This window comes from Sapajus apella, unplaced genomic scaffold, assembly GCF_009761245.1.
Source record: "Sapajus apella isolate SASKATOON/1434 unplaced genomic scaffold, GSC_monkey_1.0 scaffold37, whole genome shotgun sequence".
Classification (NCBI taxonomy): domain Eukaryota; kingdom Metazoa; phylum Chordata; class Mammalia; order Primates; family Cebidae; genus Sapajus; species Sapajus apella.
Window position 1 is genome coordinate 21,484,054 of NW_022436977.1, and position 18,558 is coordinate 21,502,611.

At 41.8% G+C, this 18,558-nt stretch overlaps 1 protein-coding gene across 5 annotated transcripts in view; it reads right to left on the bottom strand.

Annotated features, from left to right (window-relative positions):
* Window positions 1-214: 214 nt before the first annotated feature.
* The window catches only part of TUBGCP4 (tubulin gamma complex associated protein 4), a 54,163-nt gene continuing 35,819 nt past the window's right edge, over window positions 215-18,558 (bottom strand). For 2 of the 5 annotated variants that reach the window (XM_032297702.1, XM_032297700.1), the window contains 9 exons: window positions 11,577-11,627; window positions 11,049-11,154; window positions 9,412-9,519; window positions 8,566-8,707; window positions 5,769-5,946; window positions 4,683-4,817; window positions 3,081-3,197; window positions 1,930-2,069; window positions 215-1,282 (listed from right to left, as the gene is read on the bottom strand). In XM_032297702.1, coding sequence (XP_032153593.1) covers window positions 1,270-1,282; window positions 1,930-2,069; window positions 3,081-3,197; window positions 4,683-4,817; window positions 5,769-5,946; window positions 8,566-8,707; window positions 9,412-9,519; window positions 11,049-11,154; window positions 11,577-11,627 — 990 coding nt within the window. In that variant the 3' untranslated portion in view covers window positions 215-1,269. The remainder of the gene's footprint in view (window positions 1,283-1,929; window positions 2,070-3,080; window positions 3,198-4,682; window positions 4,818-5,768; window positions 5,947-8,565; window positions 8,708-9,411; window positions 9,520-11,048; window positions 11,155-11,576; window positions 11,628-18,558) is intronic. The other 3 variants (XM_032297703.1, XM_032297701.1, XM_032297704.1) reach the window with 2 other exon arrangements.

The following is an 18,558-nucleotide window of genomic DNA, read 5'->3' on the forward strand; positions in this document are numbered from 1 at the left end:
ATGGCTGCATTTCAGTAAAAATGTTTTTACAAAAAGACAGCAGGCCATAGTTTGCCAACCCCTGTTCTAGAGACAGCAGTGGAAAGGGTGATCTTTAGTTGATAATAACAGGAAGTAAGGCTGTCAGAGCTTCCCACTGTGTGTAGAAGATGTAGCGATGAAAACCAGATTCAGTGACTATAAACTAATGCCAGAACACTGCATTCTTTTTCAGTTTGGAGGGAGTTGTTAAACGAATATTTATTTACTCACACTGATATGAATATTACCAGTGTTGGCTGGGCCATATTAAGAGAACTTCAACTCCTATGGCTTGTGTAAGATGGGTAATTGGGCCTGCAGTCTTCAGTATTTAAAAACCTAACAACTTGATCTCAGTTTTTTCTTAAGAACCTTTTTCTTGGAGAATAAAAAATACTTTTTTTTTGGTTGGGGGGGGCGGGGGATGGCGTTTCGCTCTTGTTGCCCAGGCTGGAGTGCAATGGTGTGATCTTGGCTCATTTCAACCTCTGCCTCCCAGGTTCAAGTGAGTCTCCTGTCCCAACCTCCTGAGTAGCTGGGATTACAGGTGCATGCCACCATGCCTGGCTAATTTTTTTATTTTTAGTAGAGACAGGGTTTCATCATATTGGTCAGGCTGGTCTTGAACTCCTGACCTCAGGTGATCCACCTGCCTCGGCCTCCCAAAGTGCTGGGATTACAGTGTGAGCCACCACACCTGACCTAGGAAATACTTTAAATATATTTTCATTAGCTAGAATTGTCCAATCTGTGTAGGTATAAATTACTTGGTATATAGGGAGAGAGAAAGCCTGTCTTACCTGTTCCTTTCTTACTTGGTGGTAACATCCAGCAGTTAACCTGTTTATAAATACAGTTACTTGTTCACATATGAAACATAAAAGTTAACTTTCTGCTTTGTATTGTTTACTGCTGTATCTCCCACAGCTTGAACAGTACCAAGGCACATAGTAGGTGCTCAATAAATCACTATTAAAGAAAAGAACATATCCAGCATATTTTCTCAGTGTAAAGTATCAGAGATGCCACATAGTCTCCTTGATCGGCCAGACCCTTCCACATGGGAATGATGGGAAGGATTTGTACCCCTGGATGTTCAGTAACTGCTTCTAGGGATAGGTAGAGTCTTACCACTAGGCTGCAGTTATTTGTGTGTGGCTAGAATGGGATGTTTGTTTTGAATCTTCTGTTACAACCTTGGGAATGAGGTGGGATTTACTGTTACTTCAGTTTATGAGTCAGAGCTTTTCACATCCCGAAACTACAAAAAAGAAAGAAAGCCTTATTAAGTATTATGCTTTCCCAATACTGCCTTCAGAGAAATATGAATTAGGACAACCTGTGATCTAAATAATGTCATCTTAAAACTCAAGAGTTTCTCCCAACTATTCTGCTAAAAAAGCTTAGGAAAGAATCTGCTTGTGGACATTTTAGAGAGAGAAAGGTCAATAAAACTGACAGACCTCTGGGAAGCCTGCTACCACTGAATGTCACTATCAGATTTTTTTTTTAAAGTTTAGAATTAGAAAGGGTGGTCCCTCCTTTCACAGATGTAGAGGCTAGGGACAAGCAAGGTGGGGTGCCTACAGCGCACAGCTAGTTCATGTTAGAATTGGGAATGAAAGGCACACACCCACCCCCAGCACAGCAATATATAACCTAGCAAAGAACTGAATACCTATCTCATTGTCAGGTTTTTTAGCATCTGATGATGATGACGACTTTTACTAGAAAATAATCTTCATTAAAATTATTAAAGATGGTCACACTCTATCTCTGAGCCTCGTGTATAAAATGAGGGTATTTGGACTACATCATGGCTAAAGTCTCCTGCCTGCTCTAGAATTCTATAACTCATTAAAAAGACACCCAAAAAAGTCTACTGAGTTACCCAAGGGTTGCTCCTACCTGCCCAGCGTTCCACCAGCCTGGGTATAGTATTTGTTATAATCTAGTCGTAACAGTAGTTGAGCCAAATCTGAGTTGATCTGATGATTCCGAACACTGGAGAGAATCTTGAATAGGAGTGAAGACTGGCGGCTGAAGCCCTGCAGACAGAAGGACTCAGTTATCATTCCACTTCAACTCAACAACTCTCCATATGGAGGATGGGGGCAGAAGGGAGGGGTTCTTGGAAAAGCCTTGTTCAAAATTATATAGAACCACCTGGCCTTCCCACATTCCTATTTCTGTTAGTTCCTAAAATGACTTGTACCAAATCCATACATGCATGACTTCCTATGAAAGTACGCTTTCATCAGTAGGAATTTAGTAGCTGGTTTCCAGTTAACATATTTTGTCAAGTACTGAGGTTGGGGAAAACCCGTTCTGATTACAAGCAGATAATTATCGCAGTGAGATGGGCTTTAGTTAGTTCAACGAAGTAAGGAGGGGTAGGATGTGAGGAAGTTAGAACAAAGCCAGTGCTTATTTGGTGGGCTGAATAAACTATTCAGGACTGAGCTACTTCTGAGCACTGTGAGGTGGCACAGTAATTACCTGCTTCAAAATCAACTGATACCAACTTTTTTTTTTTTTTTTTTTTTGAGACGGAGTTTTGCTCTTGTTACCCAGGCTGGAGTGCAATGGCGCGATCTCGGCTCACCGCAACCTCCGCCTCCTGGGTTCAGGCAATTCTCCTGCCTAAACCTCCTGAGTAGCTGGGATTACAGGCACGCGCCACCATGCCCAGCTAATGTTTTTGTGTTTTTAGTAGAGACGGGGTTTCACTGTGTTGACCAGGATGGTCTCGATCTCTTGACCTCGTGATCCACCCGCCTCGGCCTCCCAAAGTGCTGGGATTACAGGCTTGAGCCACCGCGCCCGGCCTGATACCGGCCTGATACCAACATTTTAATCTTTGTATCTTATTTCTCTCTCTCTCTCTCTCTCTCTCTCTCTCTCTCTCTCTCTCTCTCTGTGTGTGTGTGTGTGTGTGTGTGTGTGTGTGTGTGTATTGAGGATATGTTGTAATGATTCAGAGGAAAGATCATGAATTCTCCATTGGCAAAACCACCTCTATCCTTTCGGCAAGGCTGCATACTTCCAGGCAGACGCACCTTCACGAGAATACTCAGCTGGGCGGCTCCACGCTCATCCAGTGGGCCTAGGTTCTGACTGACCAGTGAACAAAAACTGTGACAGAGGTCTAGGATTTCATTCAGGCAGTGAAATACCTACCCAGGAAACAGAGTTGGCATTAGGAAAAGGAAGGAAGGTACCTTCATGAAATTAAAGATTTGGGAGAACATTCTAATTAGTAGCTGACCTCCCAAATCTGAGAAGATAGACACTGCCACTTGGCAAGGCCTACCAGCCCCTCAAATACACAAACTGTGTAAAACAAACGCATCACTTCCTGGCTAAGCTGGTATTACCTTCTTAGCCCTGCAGCAAACCTCCACTCTAGCCACATTTAACTCTTTGTTTCTTAGACCCGCAGAGTGTGTTCCTGCCTCTGAGCTGTGAGTGTTGTTCCCTTTGCCCTGGATGCTCTTTTTAATGCTAGTTCAGGTCCTACCCACTCTCTCAGTGAAGCCCTCCCTTCCACACCGTAGCCTTTAGTGAACCCCCATTTCTTGCTTCTTTATGATCTGTACTGTTGTCCACTTGGCAATTGTTCAGGCCTCTGTGTTGTTAATGATTTTTGTATGTATATATGTCTTGTTTTTCCAACTAGATTGTGAGCTCCTTAAGGGCAGAGCCATGACTTATACCTCTTTGTATCCCCAGTGCCTTGCATACAGTAAGCACTCAATAAATAATTAACGATGATGACCTGCTCTGATAGTCTACTTTTCCCTACAGATACATCTGTGCCACACAAGGACAGCGTCTACCCATCACAGTAGCTTTTGGTTATTTTCAGCCAGCCCTTTGGACTGGCATCTATTAATATATAACTTACCCTTCTTCATATAGCAGAAATAGCCCTAAACACCAGAACAAAAAGGTCTGTACCAGAACAAAAAGGTCTGTAACAGCTGTGCTATAGCACACTGAGGAATAACAACTAGCTCATGTCAGGGATGAAGCATAACCATTACATTAGAAACTACAAGAGATCATTTCAGTCTTCCTATTCTTTATCCTGGAATTGGAACTAGCTTGTGAGCTCTAAAAAATATTGGTACCGGATCCCACTATTATAGGGACTCTAATTTAAGTGCTGTGTCACCTAGATATTTTTGAAGGGTCCTGAAGATTCCAATGTGCAGCCAAAGTTGAGAATAACTGCCATGAAGGAGATACATATGTACTTATAGAAACACCTACACACATCCAGAGACAAACACTACTTGTCTATGAAAAGAACTAAAATGACTGATCCATCCTGGTCCAAAAGACTTCTTAGAAGGTGGACTCCATATGCTTTTCATTGGTTTCTCTGTACTGTCAAGCAAGGTTTTTGAGTTTAACTCCTGAGCGTTTAAGCACATAATTCTTTCATCTATAGCTGCTTACCACGCCCTATATTTCAGAAATTCAAAGACATCTTAGGTCCCTTTGAACATGCCCTTTTAGTTTTGCGTTATACATTCTTTAAAAATGTTTTAAAATGAGTAACTGCTTAATGATAGTTTCATTTCCTGTCAACTCAGAGCGCCTGAGGGAATGGTCAGTACTAGAAGCAGTTTGGGAAACCAATGAGCCTTACTTACAGGTTTCAATAGGATAAAGGATTGAGCCAGCAAATTGCTCAGGAAGTGGTCATGAGCCAATCGGATGCTTTCAAAGTCTCGGGTAGAATTGATTTGATGAAGCAGCTGGGAGAACTGAGACTCCAACACATCTACCTGACAGACATTACACAAAAATTTTAGCACCTTGCATAGTCTAAGGACTAAAAGGCATTAAGATGCCTGACAAGTTGAAATGAAAATGCTTTGCCCCCACTCATCTTCCTTCTAGCCAAGCCACTTTTAAGGCTAACCAAAGACACTCTTATATTGCCCACCCTTGTAGGAAGTTATTTGCATAATTCTTTACCCGCTCCAATGTCTTGGCTGACCACTATCCCCTGCCCCATCTTTCTTTTTCTTTTTCTTTTTTTTTTTTTTTTTTTTTGAGACAGTCTTGCTCTGTCTCCAAGGTTGGAGTGCAGTGGTGCAATCTTGGCTCACTGCAACCTCTGCATCCTAGGTTCAAGTGATTCTTCTGCCTCAGCCTCCCGAGTAGCTGGGATTACAGGTGCCCACCACCATGCCTGGCTAATTTTTGTATTTTTTAGTAGAGAAAGGGTTTCCCCATGCTGGCCAGGCTGGTCTTGAACTCCTGACTTCAAGTGATCTGGCTGCCTCAGCCTCTTAAAAGTGCTGGGATTACAGATGTGAGCCACTGTGCATGGCTGAAGCCATGATTTTGAGACCAGCCTGGGCAGTAAAGTGAGACTCCATCTCTACAAAAAATTTTAAAAAGCTAGGCATGGTGGCATGTGTCTGTAGTCACAGCTACTTGAGAGGCTGAGGCAGGGGGATCACTTGAATCCAGGAGCTTGAGGCTTCAGTGAGCTATGAGTGCACCACTGCACTCCAGCCTTGGCAACAGAGCAAGACCCTGTTGTCTAAAAAATAACAAAATAAAGTAAAATGCTTTTTTAAGAAACATGCCTTGTGATACAACTCCTGAATTTTCTCAAACCCCACCATTTTATCAAATACAAAATTGTAGTCCCTCTTTGATACTCCCTGCCAATCTCCTAGGCTTGTTTCCATATCCCTTCCTTCCACTCATCTCTCAGCACAGACCTGGAGATAGTACTGAAGATTATCCACCAAAAATGCCATGTGATTTCTTAGGCGCCACTTGATCGCATCAGTCTGGTTGGACTTGAGGTGCTTGCGCTGCATTTGTAGGGCCCAGCAGTGCTGCAGCTCAGCTTGCACCCGGCGCACGCTCAATAAGTACTTGAAAACAACATTGTATCTAGGACAGAAACAACAGGATATTCAAGATGAAAATTTCACCCCCTGCACTTCCCCCACATTACAGACTCTAGGACTTTGTGCTACCCACCCATCTCACAAAGAAGCAGTAAGAATGACTAGATATGTAGACAAATAAATTGTAATTTAGCTATACAATGGAATATCATATAGCAGCCAAAATGAATGAACTCCAGCTATATAACAAGGTGAAACCCCATCTCTGCAATTTTTAGATAACTAGGGAAATTTCAATGTGGACTGGATATCAGATTGTAAGGGAGAAATGTCAACTTTATTGGCTGTGATAATGGCAGTATAGTTCTGTTGAAATACCCCTTTTTTAATGGTTGACTCATATTGCTTCTTAGCAATATGATTTTTGAATGAAAAAGGTAAATCACAAAAGATTACATATAGCCTTTTTTATAATTCTTTAAACAGGCCAGATGTGGTGGGCTCACGCCTATAATCCCAGCACTTTGGGAGGCCAAGGCAGAATAATTGCTTAAGCCCAGGGGTTCAAGACCAGCCTGAGCAACATAGTGAGATGCCATCTCTACTAAAAATTTAAAAAATTAGCCAGGTATGGTGGTGCCCAGCTACTCGGGAGGCTGAGGCAGGAAGATCGCTTAAGCCCAGGGGTCAAGGCTGCAGTGTGCTGCCTGGGCAACAGAGTAAGACCCTGTCTCAAAAAAAAAAATAGTGTGTTATGAATCAAGGATTATGATGAAGCTGATTCTCTGTCCTTGAAGCCTAAAGCTTCCCTCTAAATAGACTCCTGCCTCCCTGCAAGCTCAGGAGCTAACTGCTTAATGCTGAGACCCCATAATGAAAAAACACATGGGAACAACAGCTGATTCTTGGTAGAATTGGATTTATTTACCTGTTTGTAGGCAGGCTTGCAGAAGACAGTCCCATTCTGTTTGGTTTTAAAAATTATTTATTTCTAAAGGAACAAACATAATAAAAAAAATAGACCTTGTTTGGATGCTGATTTGAACAAAGCCAAACATAAAGATTTTTTTTTTAGATAACTGGAGAAATTTCAATGTAGGCTGGATATTAGATTTTAGGGATTACTGTTAATCTTATTGGATGTCACAATGGCATTGTAGTTCTGCTGAAATATGCCTTTTTCAATTGTTTATTGGCAGAATGAATGGATTATGATTTGCTTTATACAGCTCCAGCAACAAAAGTGGGGGAGGGACAGATGAAACTAGTAGTAGAATGTTGATGGTTACTGAGGGTGAATAATGAGGACACAGGAGTTTGTTATAGTCTATATTTTTGTTTATAAATTTTTATAATGAAAATGAAAAAATAATATTTCTAAACTTGATTTTTTCAAGGGTGTTGAGAGCATATCCAGTTGGGAGGTAAGTGGGCTGTTGGTCTACAGGATCCTGGGAGCTGAAGATCTTTGGAAGTTCTTTGTACAGGGTCCATGCCACTTGCTTAGCTGGGCCATGGACTCTGAATTTGCCATAGAACATTCTCCCTGAACCAGCCTCATCTTTTCTAGTTTATGCCCAGTCTATTCTACCCTAAGCTTCTCTACCTCAAAAAAGTAGAGAGGTCTAGGAAGAAGAATAGGAAGGATTAGGAGTGGTGGCTGGAGGAAGAGACGGCCTTTTTGTTTGTTTCCCTTTTCTTCATTCCTCTGGTTTCACTGAGTATGACAGCTTCAATTCTCCATCCAGGCCAGGGGCCAGTTCTCTGACCAGCAATTGGTTTGGGAAGTTCCTAAATATGGTGTAAGCATAAATTTCAGAAGCCACCACCAGCCACATTTGCCTCTCTTGCCTCTTTTCTGTAGATCTCTGGTTCGGGGACATTAGGTCCTGACCAAGCCAAGCAGGAACACTTGGCAAGCTCTCATGATAAAGAGCAAGGGTGACCTGACAGAAAGAGACTCCAACTCGCTCAGCTCCTTTACTTCACCCCCAAGCTTGGCTGCCCCTGTTGTCTCTCCCTGGGGATAAGGAGGCAATCTTCTCCCTAGCGGCTGACATCCACAGCAAACATGCAGGCTGGAGGACTTTCCCAAGTAAATCAACAAAAAATATTACAAAATTGAGGGAGAGACCTTGTCAGGCATGAGGGAATCAGCAAGGGCAATTATCCTTACATGGTACTTGAGACCTTATTTTCCAGAGGTCACAAACTGGCAGCCTACAAACTGCTTGTTATTTGGCAATTTAAAAAAACAACGGTTTGAAGTGGGTATGTGCCCTCCTGTGGATTTCAACACCCACCACTCCCTGTGTCTCGTATCTGAGCTTCACTTACTAATGTGATCAGTCTACCCCCTGAAGGCATAAACGTTTAGAAGTTTTGATTTACAGATTGTTAAAAACTAGTTGGGTAGCTATCTTGTTCCCATTAATTTTTTTTTTTTTTTGTTTTTTAAAGAGATGGGATCTTATTATGTTGCCCAGGATGAATTTGAAATCCTGGGCTTAAGGGATCCTCCTACCTCAGGCTCTGGAGTAGCTGGGATTACAGACATGTGCTACCACAGCTTGCTCTCCCAGTAATTCTATTCCTGCTAGTTTTTTCCCTTGCAAGTAAGGTGGGTTATATTTACCTGTGAAAGAAACTCAGAAATACTCACTTTTCCAGGACAGCTGGGGTGAAGAGAATATGTAGTGGCCACTGTACTTTGTAGGAAAGACCTAGGGCTGCCCAGCCAGATGCAGGGGCTTCCCGGGGAGAAGTTTCCCGAGAAGGACCTTCTCTTGCCTGAGTAGCATCTGCTATGATAAAGAAAAGAAAAAAAGAAAAGATAACGACTTGGTAAATCAAGAATCAGAGACTCAGCAAGTGAATAACATTCACGAAATGAGTTTGCAAGCAGTTCAAGACCAGCCTGAGCAACAGAGTGAGACCCTGTCTCTACTAAAAATAAAAAATTAGCTGGGTGTGGTGGTGTGTGCACCTGTAGTCCCAGCTACTCAGGGTGCTGAGGCACAAGAATTGTTTGAACCTGGAAGGCAGAGGTTGCAGTGAGCCAAAAATGCACCACTATACTCCAGCCTGGGCGACAGAGCTAGACTCCATCTCCAAAAGAAAAGAAACGAGAGCTCGCTGGAGTCTGCGATGTCAGAAGCTTACAGGTGACACAAAAAAGAGGGCAAGGAAACTTCTTTGTGAGGTTTTCTTGGGAGGTCTTCTAGAGATTCTTTCCTCAGCCTTAAAATCTGGAGGCTGGAAATAAATAAAACAGGGACCATTCTAGCAGCATGACCAAAAACAAATCCCCAACGCCCCCAAAACATGGCCTGGGCATCTCACATAGCCTTTCTGGACTTCCCTTTTCTTCTGTATAAAACTATAGTACTGTACTAGCTGAGTTCTAAGATCCAGAATTATATGGTTTCTATGGCAGGGGCTGGAAGCAGAGATGGGAAAATGGGTATGACCAGTAGGAACTCTAAGGTGGCAGGCAGGAATGGCAAACCTTTGTGCTCCTTTCCGTGATACTCAATTGTCAAGTGCAACAGAGGGAGAAGGTTGTCATCATCTAGCAATACCTTGTGTGCTGACTGCTGAAACGCCACATTCACATCTGCAAGAAAGAACACGCGGGCTGACAAGGACACCTGCCTATAGAACAAGCCCAGACTCCTGCAGCTTTCCACTTCCTCCCCAGCATGCCCAACACTAACAGTGGGACACAGTGGACATCTGTTGCATTTGCCTAACATCCGTCCATCCTTCTCTTCCTGCTGGTAACAAACTGCCTCCTGATTTTCCTTGGAGAATCATCCCTACTCAGTACAGTTCATGTATTTCCAGTGGGTTAGAGCTAGACAACACCCGATTCTAGGGGTAGCCAAGTGATGTAGGCATGATCAAGTGGAATGTAATACTCTACTTTGTTATGCTATATTGTTTAGGGATAGTAACACAACCACGCCAGGCCAATCCAGAGGCTCTATTCAGACTCTTAGTACAGCTCTTTCTTCAAGATAAACAGGGGCTTAATAGAATGTAACTTGGCTAGACTATCTTGCTACCATACAGAGCAGGCCTGTCTGAGAAGGAAGAGGTGAAAGATGGAAAGATACCAAGTCCTAAAGGTGCCACACTTGTCACTGGATCAAGCTTTGCCAAAAACCATCACACTGCTGAGCTTTTCAGTTATGAGAATCAATACATTCCTTCTTTCCTTTTGCTTTAAGTGAGTATGAACTGGATTTTCTGATATTTGCAACCACAAGTACTTTTATTTGTACTATGTAAGTACCGTGGACATCTAAGGTTTTACTGAGCTAGAAAAAAAATCAGCCTGTGTGTATTTTCTCTCTCCCATTTTAGTTTTTTCGATCCTCACCCAACTCTATTCATGCAGTTTGAATAGGAATGGCCATCAGTTGGTCAAGGGGTGGCCACTTCACTCAACTAGGCATAGCCTAGTGTTCTGACCTCTTTGACTGATACAAGAATAGGCATGTCATATGGGCTGGGCCAATCAAAACCTAGAGAATTCTGTAGAATTCTCTAACTTGCAACAAGAGGGATCAGGTTTGGTTCCTTTAGAAGAGGACACTGTGAGGCATGTTCCTGGGAGCTGCTGGTGGTCATGTTTCCAGAAGGTCAAAGAGTTCACAAGAGACATATACAAGATATGAATGAGAGACGGGGGTCGGGGGAGAGAGGGAGAGAGAGAATGAATATGAATCCAAGTTGTCCCACTGGAGTTTTAGATACAATAGCAAATCAATTTCCCTTTCCTAACTAGGCTAGCTCGGGTGACGTTTCCATCATTCACACTTAAAGAATTCTACTACAACACTACTAGAAGCGCTGAGTCCCAATATGCCCCATAAAATATATGTGGCTGTAGTCCAATGAGAAAAAAATACCTGGTTTGAAGGTCTGTACCAACTCTTCCGGGAAGGGTCATGGGCCAAGACACTGTTCCCAATGACCCCGCAATGAAGCCTACCTGCAAAAGGGCCTTCCATCTCGGGAAGCCACTGCTCTGTAACTCACCAGGCTGCTCTTATGTGGAGCAAGCCTTAAAAGGGTCAGGAGCAGCCAAGAAATACCCTGCAATGTCAATCAGTTGATCATTCTCAGGGCCACAATTACCATGCTCAGTTACTGCAGTGGGCGGTGTTTTTAACATGTGTTGAGCTGTGTCAATGAAGGCCTGAAACAGTTCTCCACGTCCCAGAAGGTAAAAGTCTTTAATGATCTGAGGAAAGAATTTTAACTTACAATTCAGTAAAGCAACACAGGAGCTCCTCACTGTCCTGAGGAATTACAAGTATACAGTAATTTCCAATTTCATCAACTTGAGCCCAAACTACAAAAGGATATAGGCATTGGACATTTCAAAGAAGTATATTAAGTTCCGCATAGCAGGATGACTGGTGTCTATTTGGCCTTATTTATTCAATAGCAACATAATTATATTATGCCAGAAAAAGTACACTCCCAAATCTTTGTATGACAGTAGATTTGTAACATTAGGTATAGTTTGCTCACTTGGATAAGAACAAATGAGTTGACTCTGGAAGTCTGGGTATAGGCAACCAGTGCTCTCAGAAAACGTCAGGGAATGGAAGTCACTGCCTACCGGCATCATTGTAAGAATTACAACAGCTCAGCCATTACCTTCAGCTGACCCAGTAAATCGGACTCTTCTACCATCAACTTCCAGAGATGCTGTGAAAACAACCACCAAACAGAGACAAATTTCATTACAGTGAGAACTCCTGCCAAGAATGGTTCCATACAAATCCAGCAATGTATTAAAAGAAGAATATATACCTTGCCCCACATAGAAAAATTTACCCAAAAGGATCATTGTGTTATTCTGTTCTTGGACCATTGTAAAGAAATACCTGAGACTGGGTAATTATAAAGAAAAGAGGTTTAGTTGGCTCATAGTTCTGCAGGCTGTACAGGAAGCATAGTGGCTTCTGCTTGGCTTCTGGGTAGGCCTCAGGAAACTTACAATCATGGCAGAAGGCAAAGGGATCTCACATGGCAGGAGTAGGAGCAAGAGAGAGCAAGCGGGAAAAAAAAGTTTTTGTACTTTTTTTTTTTTTTTTTTTTGAGATGGAGTTTCACTCATGTTGCCCAGGCTGGAGTGCAATGGCGCAATCTGGGCTCACCGCAACCTCCGCCTCCTGGGTTCAGGCAATTCTCCTGCCTCAGCCTCCTGAGTAGCTGGGATTACAGGCACGCACCACCATGCCCAGCTCATTTTTTGTATTTTTAGTAGAGACGAGGTTTCACCATGTTGACCAGGATGGTCTCGATCTCTTGACCTCGTGATCCACCCGCCTCGGCCTCCCAAAGTGCTGGGATTACAGGCTTGAGCCACCACACCCGGCCTTTTTATTTTTTTTATTTTTTTAAATCGCTACTTCAAATGTTTTACTTGGTATGCTGGAAACATTTAAATAACCAGATCTCACAAGAACTTACTATCGTGAGGACAGTACCAAGGGGAATGGTGCTAAATCATTCATGAAAAACTGTCCCACGATCCAATCACCTCCCACTAAGCCCCACCTCGCCCCATCTCCAACACTGGGGATTACAATTCATGATGTTTTGGCAGAGACATAGATCCAAGATATCAATCACAGACCTGAGTATAAAACTGAAAACTATAAAATTTCGGCAAGAAAACAGAAGAGAAAAATCTTTGTTACCTTTAGTTAGGCAGAGTTCCTAGACATAACACCAAAAACATGATCCATAAAAGGAAAAAAAAAAAAGGTAAACTGGATTTCATCAAAATTAACAACTTTTAGGACAAGTCATAAATTGTGAGAAAATATTTGTCACTTATCTGTTAAAGAACTTAAATCCAGAATATATAAAAGACTCTCAAAATTCAACAATAAGAAAACAAAAACCCAATACAAAATGGGCAAAGAGGCACATGAAAAAATGTTCAACCTCATTAGTCATTGCATGCAAATGAAAAGACAATGGAGAAGCCACCCAAACATCTATCAACAGATGAATGGATCAACACACTGGTATAAACAACAGAAAACTACTAAGCAATATAAAGGAATAAACCATTGATAAACGCAACATAGGTTCATCTCAAAACAATTATGCTGAGTAAAAGAAGCCTAGTCTCTTCCTCCAAAAGACCATACTGCATGATTCCATTTTTATCAACTCTAGAAAATGCAGACTAACCTAGACTGACAGGGAGTAGATGAGATCAGTGGATGCTTGGGGACAGGGAGGGTAGCAAGGGTGGGATGAAAGTACATGGAAAGGTTGCAAATAAAGGATGGAAAAAGACATCAGGTAAATATGATCTGAAAGGAAGCTGGATAGTGATCTTAGTAACTAATAAAATAGAATCAAAGTAAAGAATATATTAGGCTGGGTGTGGTGGCTGACACCTGTAATCCCAGCACTTTCGGAGGCTGAGGCAGGCGGATCACTTGAACTCAGGAGCTCGGGATCATTCTGGGCAACATGGTGAAACCCCATCTCTTCTAAAAATACAAAACTTAGCCAGGTGTAGTGGCACATGCCTTTAACTCCAGCTACTCAGGAAGCTGAGATAGGAGAATTTCCTGAACCTGGTTGTTGCAGTGACCCCAGATCATGCCATTGTACTCAGCCTGGGTGACAGGCTGTCTCAAAAAAAAAAAAAATTATATCTATGTATCAATTATAGAATATCTATATATATATCTCATAGGTGATACAGAGGACATTATGTATAAATAAAAGGAAAAACAATAAATATATATTTATTATAAATATGCACATGCTTCACATATATCCTAAAAATGTGCAATTAGAACATACACTCAGGCCAAGTGTTTGAGACCAGCCTGAACAATATGGTGAAACCCCGCCTCTACTAAAAATACAAAAAATAGCTGGGGGTGGTGGCATGCACCTGCAGTCCCAGCTACTCAAGAGGCTGAGGCAGAATAACTGCTTGAACCCAGGAAGCGGAGGCTGCAGTGAGCTGAGATCGTGCCACTGCACTCCAGCCTCGGCAATAGAGCGAGACTCTGTCTGGGGAAAAAAAAAAAAAAAAAAAAAAAAAAAGCAAAGAAAAAAAGAACATACGCTCAAGACAGAATATATATTCTCCAGGCATACGCAGGACAGTTAAAAACAAAAACCAGACCCTGTATTAGTCCATTAAAAAACATGCAACCAATTCCAAAGAATAAGTATCATATAGACTTTGTTCTCCAACTATAATGCAATAAAATTAAAACAAATTCCTTGGTTAAAAAATCATAAAATTAATTAGGATTATATAAAACATAGAACACTACATGCCAAAAACTTGTGAGACACAGTCAAAATAATATGTAAAGTTTTATATATATTTCTCAGAAAACACAGGTTAAAAATAAAGTCGTCAAGCCTTTCAACCTGGGAAAGAGTAACTTAAAAACCACGAAGGAAGAAAATAAAGAAAAAGGCAGATATCAATGAAATAGAGAATTCAAAAAAATTATCTATATCTTTTGTTTTTTTCAGATGGAGTCTTGCTGTATTGCCCAGGCTGGAGTGCAGTGGAGCCATCTCAGCTCACTGCAACCTCTGCCTCCCAGGTTCAAGAAATTCTGCCTCAGCCTCCCCAGTAGCTGGGACTATAGGCACCACCACACCTGGCTAATTTTTGTAGTTTATTTTAGTAGAGACAAGGTTTCACCATGTTGGCCAGGCTGGTCTTGAACTCCTGACCTCAAGTGATCTGCCTACCTTGGTCCCCACAAAGTGCTGGAATTACAGGCATGAGCCACTGTGTCTCACCCAAAAATATATATTTAAAAAATAAAATCGGCCAGGTGCAGTGGTTCACACCTGCAATCCCAGCACTTTGGGATGCCGAGGCCAGCAGATCACCTGGGGTCAGGAGTTCAAGACCAGCCTGGCCAACATGGTGAAACCCCATCTCCACTAAAATACAAAAATTAGCTGGCCAAGATGGCAGGTACCTGTAATTCCAGCTACTTGGGAGGCTGAGATGGGAGAATCACTTGAATCCAGGAGAAGGTGGCTGCAGTGAACTGAGACTGCGCCACTGCATCCCAGCCTCGGTGACTAAGTGAAACTCTGTCTCACAAAAAAAAAAATAAAATAAAATAAATAAAATAAAAAGCCTGGTGGGCACAGTGGCAGACGCCTAGAGGCCCAGTTACTTCGGAGGCTGAGGCAGAAGTTTCACTTGAGTCTAGGAATTCTGGGCTGTAGCGTGCTATACCAATCATGTGTCCATAATAAATTCGGCATCAATATGGTGACCATGTGGGAGCAGAGGACCACCAGATTGCCTAAGAATGGGTGATGAACTGGCCCAGGTCAGAAATAAAGCAGGTCAAAACCGCAGTGCTAGGGTATGGTGGCTCACATCTGTAATCCCAGCACTTTAGGAGGCTGAGGCGGGATGACTGCTTGAGGCCAAGAGTTCTAGACCAGCCTGGGCCACATACTGAGACTCCATCTCTACAAAAAATTTTAAAAATTAGCGCGGCATGGTGTTTTGCCCTTGTCCTAGCTACTCAGGAGGCTGAGGCAGGAGGATTGCTTTACCTTAAAAGTTCAAGATTACAGTGAGCTATGATCACACCATTCCACTCCAGCCTGGAAGATAGAACAAGACCCAATCTCTGGGGAAAAAAAAAGAAAAAAGAAAATGAAAGGCCAGGTGCTGTGGCTCATGCCTATAATCCTTGCACTTTGGGAGACTTAGGTAGAAGGGAGGGTTGCTTGAGCCCAGGAATTGGTGGCTGCAGTGAGTGATAATTACACCACTGCACTCTAGCCTGGGTAAGAGAGTGAGAAGAGTAAGACCCTGTCTCAAAAAAACAAAAACAAAAACAAAAACAAAATGAATGAGCCAGCCGTGGTGCACTGTGGTGTGCACCTCTAGTCCCAGCTACTTGGGAGGCTCAGATGGGAAAATCGATTGAGGCCACAGGTCGAGCTGCAGTGACCTGTGATTGCACCTCTGCTCTCCAGCCTGAGTGACAGAGCAAGCAGCTGTCTCTAAAAATTTTTTTTAAATTAAAGAAAAGGCCAGGCCCAGTGGCTACACCTGTAATCCCAGCACTCTGAGATGTTGAGGTGGGTGGATCATTTGAGGTCAGGAGTTCGAGACCACCCTGGCCAAAATGGTGAAACCCCAACTCTTCTAAAAATACAAAAATTAGCTGGGTGTTGTGGTACATGTCTGTAATCCCAGCTACTCAGGAGGCTGAGATGGGAGAATCCCTTGAACCCAGGAGGTGGAGGTTGCAGTGAGCCAAGATCATGTCACTGCACTCTAACCTGGGCCACAGTGAGACTCTGTCTCTCTCACACACACACACACACACACACACACACACACACACACACAAACACACACACAAAGAGAGAAAAGTATAAAAAAAGCTTGTTCTTTGAAAATAGTAAGACAACAATAAATTCTAAATAAATAAATGACTGCAGTCAGATTTTCAAAAAAATGAAATCTAGATGAAGTAAGTTAATTCCTAGAAAATACCAAAATTAGTACAAGAAATAATTGTTTTATGTCAATAGGTTTTAAATACACTCAATTAGTTAAGTCTTCCCTCCTAAAATATCTAGCTTAATTTTCAGGTAAATTCAAACTTTCAGTAAGAATTCCTGTCTTATATAAACTGTTCTAAAAAACAGAAAAAGAACAAAACCTACCTAGCCCAGTTTATGAGGATTATAGAATCTCTAGTCCAAAAAAATATAAGCAAAATACAGGACAAGAAGGGTATAGTCTTATTTCATTACTGATATGGTTTGGCTGTGTGGCCACCCAAACCTCATCTTGAATTGTAGCTCCCATAATTCCTACACAGTGGGAGGGACCTGGTGGGAGGTAATTGAATCATGGGGGTGGGTCTTTCTCATGCTGTTCTTGTGATAGTGAATAAATTCCATGAGATCTCATGATTTTATAAAGGGAAATTCCCCTACACAAGCTCTCTTGCCTGTTGCCATGTATGACATGACTTTGTTCCTCATTCCCCTTCAGCCATGATTGTGAGGCCTCCCCAGCTACGTGGAACTGTGAGTCCATTACCAGTTTCCTTTACAAATTACCCAGTCTTGGCTATGTCTTTATTAGCAGCATGAGAACAAACTAATACAACTAGTGAATACAGATGCAAAACGTCACAATCAAGCAGTGTTGATCTTAGAAAGAATCAGCATCTCAAAATCTAACCAGAAATTTACCATATAAATAGACTAAAGGAGAAAAAGAACCCAGAGCAAGAAACTGAACCTTAATTGATAACACAAAGATAAAATTCAACATCTGCTTATGATAAAAATTGGACTGGGTATGGTGGCTCACAGAAGAAACTGAAACTCCTGAGCCAAGGAGTTCAAGATCAGCCTGGGCAACATAGCAAGACCCCCTCTCAAAAAATAAGAACAGGGCCGGGCACGGTGGCTCAAGCCTGTAATACCAGCACTTTGGGAGGCCGAGGCGGGTGGATCACGAGGTCAAGAGATCGAGACCATCCTGGTCAACATGGTGAAACCCCGTCTTTACTAAAAATACAAAAAATTAGCTGGGCATGGTGGCGCATGCCTGTAATCCCAGCTACTCAGGAGGCTGAGGCAGGAGAATTGCCTGAACCCAGGAGGTGGAGGTTGTGGTGAGCCGAGATTGTGCCATTGCACTCCAGCCTGGGCAACAAGAGCAAAAAACTCCATCTCAAAAAAATAAATAAATAAAAAATTTAAAAAAATAAACACAGAAGGAAAGTTATCTAATTTGCAGATGGTATGATCATCTACTTAGAACAGCTGATAGAATCAGACTATTAGAATTTAAAAGAGTTCAACAAGTTGCAAGGTATAAGATTAACCTACAAAAAGTAATACCACTATTTCTCTATGTAAGCAGTAAAAACTAAAGACATAATTAAAATAAGAATTATTAAGTATTTAAGAATTTTAAACCTTTTTGTTGAAGTACTAAAATACATACAGAAAAGTACAAGTCATAAGTTCATAGCTTGAACATTTTTACAAATTGACTACCTCTACTGCCAGCATCCAGATCAAGAAGTGGAACAAACCAAGTGTTACCGGCACCCTAGAAGCCCCACTCATGCCCCTTCCTTTGACTTAAAGGCAAATACAGTCCTAACATCTAGCACTAGATTCACTTTGCCCGTTTTTGAACTTTACAGAAATAGATTCACATAGTATATATACTTTAAAGATAAAAATTTTTAAAGGGGAGAAAGTCTCAAAAAGGATAAATATAACACATATTTACAAAAGACTCCCCGCTTTTCCTTCTGGGCACACAATTTATTTTTATTACCGTGGGCTGTTATAGTTCCAATAACGCCTTCCAAAGTCTACTGGCTATAACTCTAAGAAACTTAAAAGAGTCTGTGCTTCAGTTTGCTTACCATTTTTACAAACTGGAAATATAATTCCTAGCAAACTTTCACAAGAAAAAAACAGTTTTTCCTATTGTTTTTAATTTAGTACAATTCTACTTTCCTCCATTAATTATATTTTCCAAAGATTTACAACAAAAATGATAAAACAACAGAAATACATTTTTAAAAATGAAAGGAACTGATACCAACCCCTTTAGACT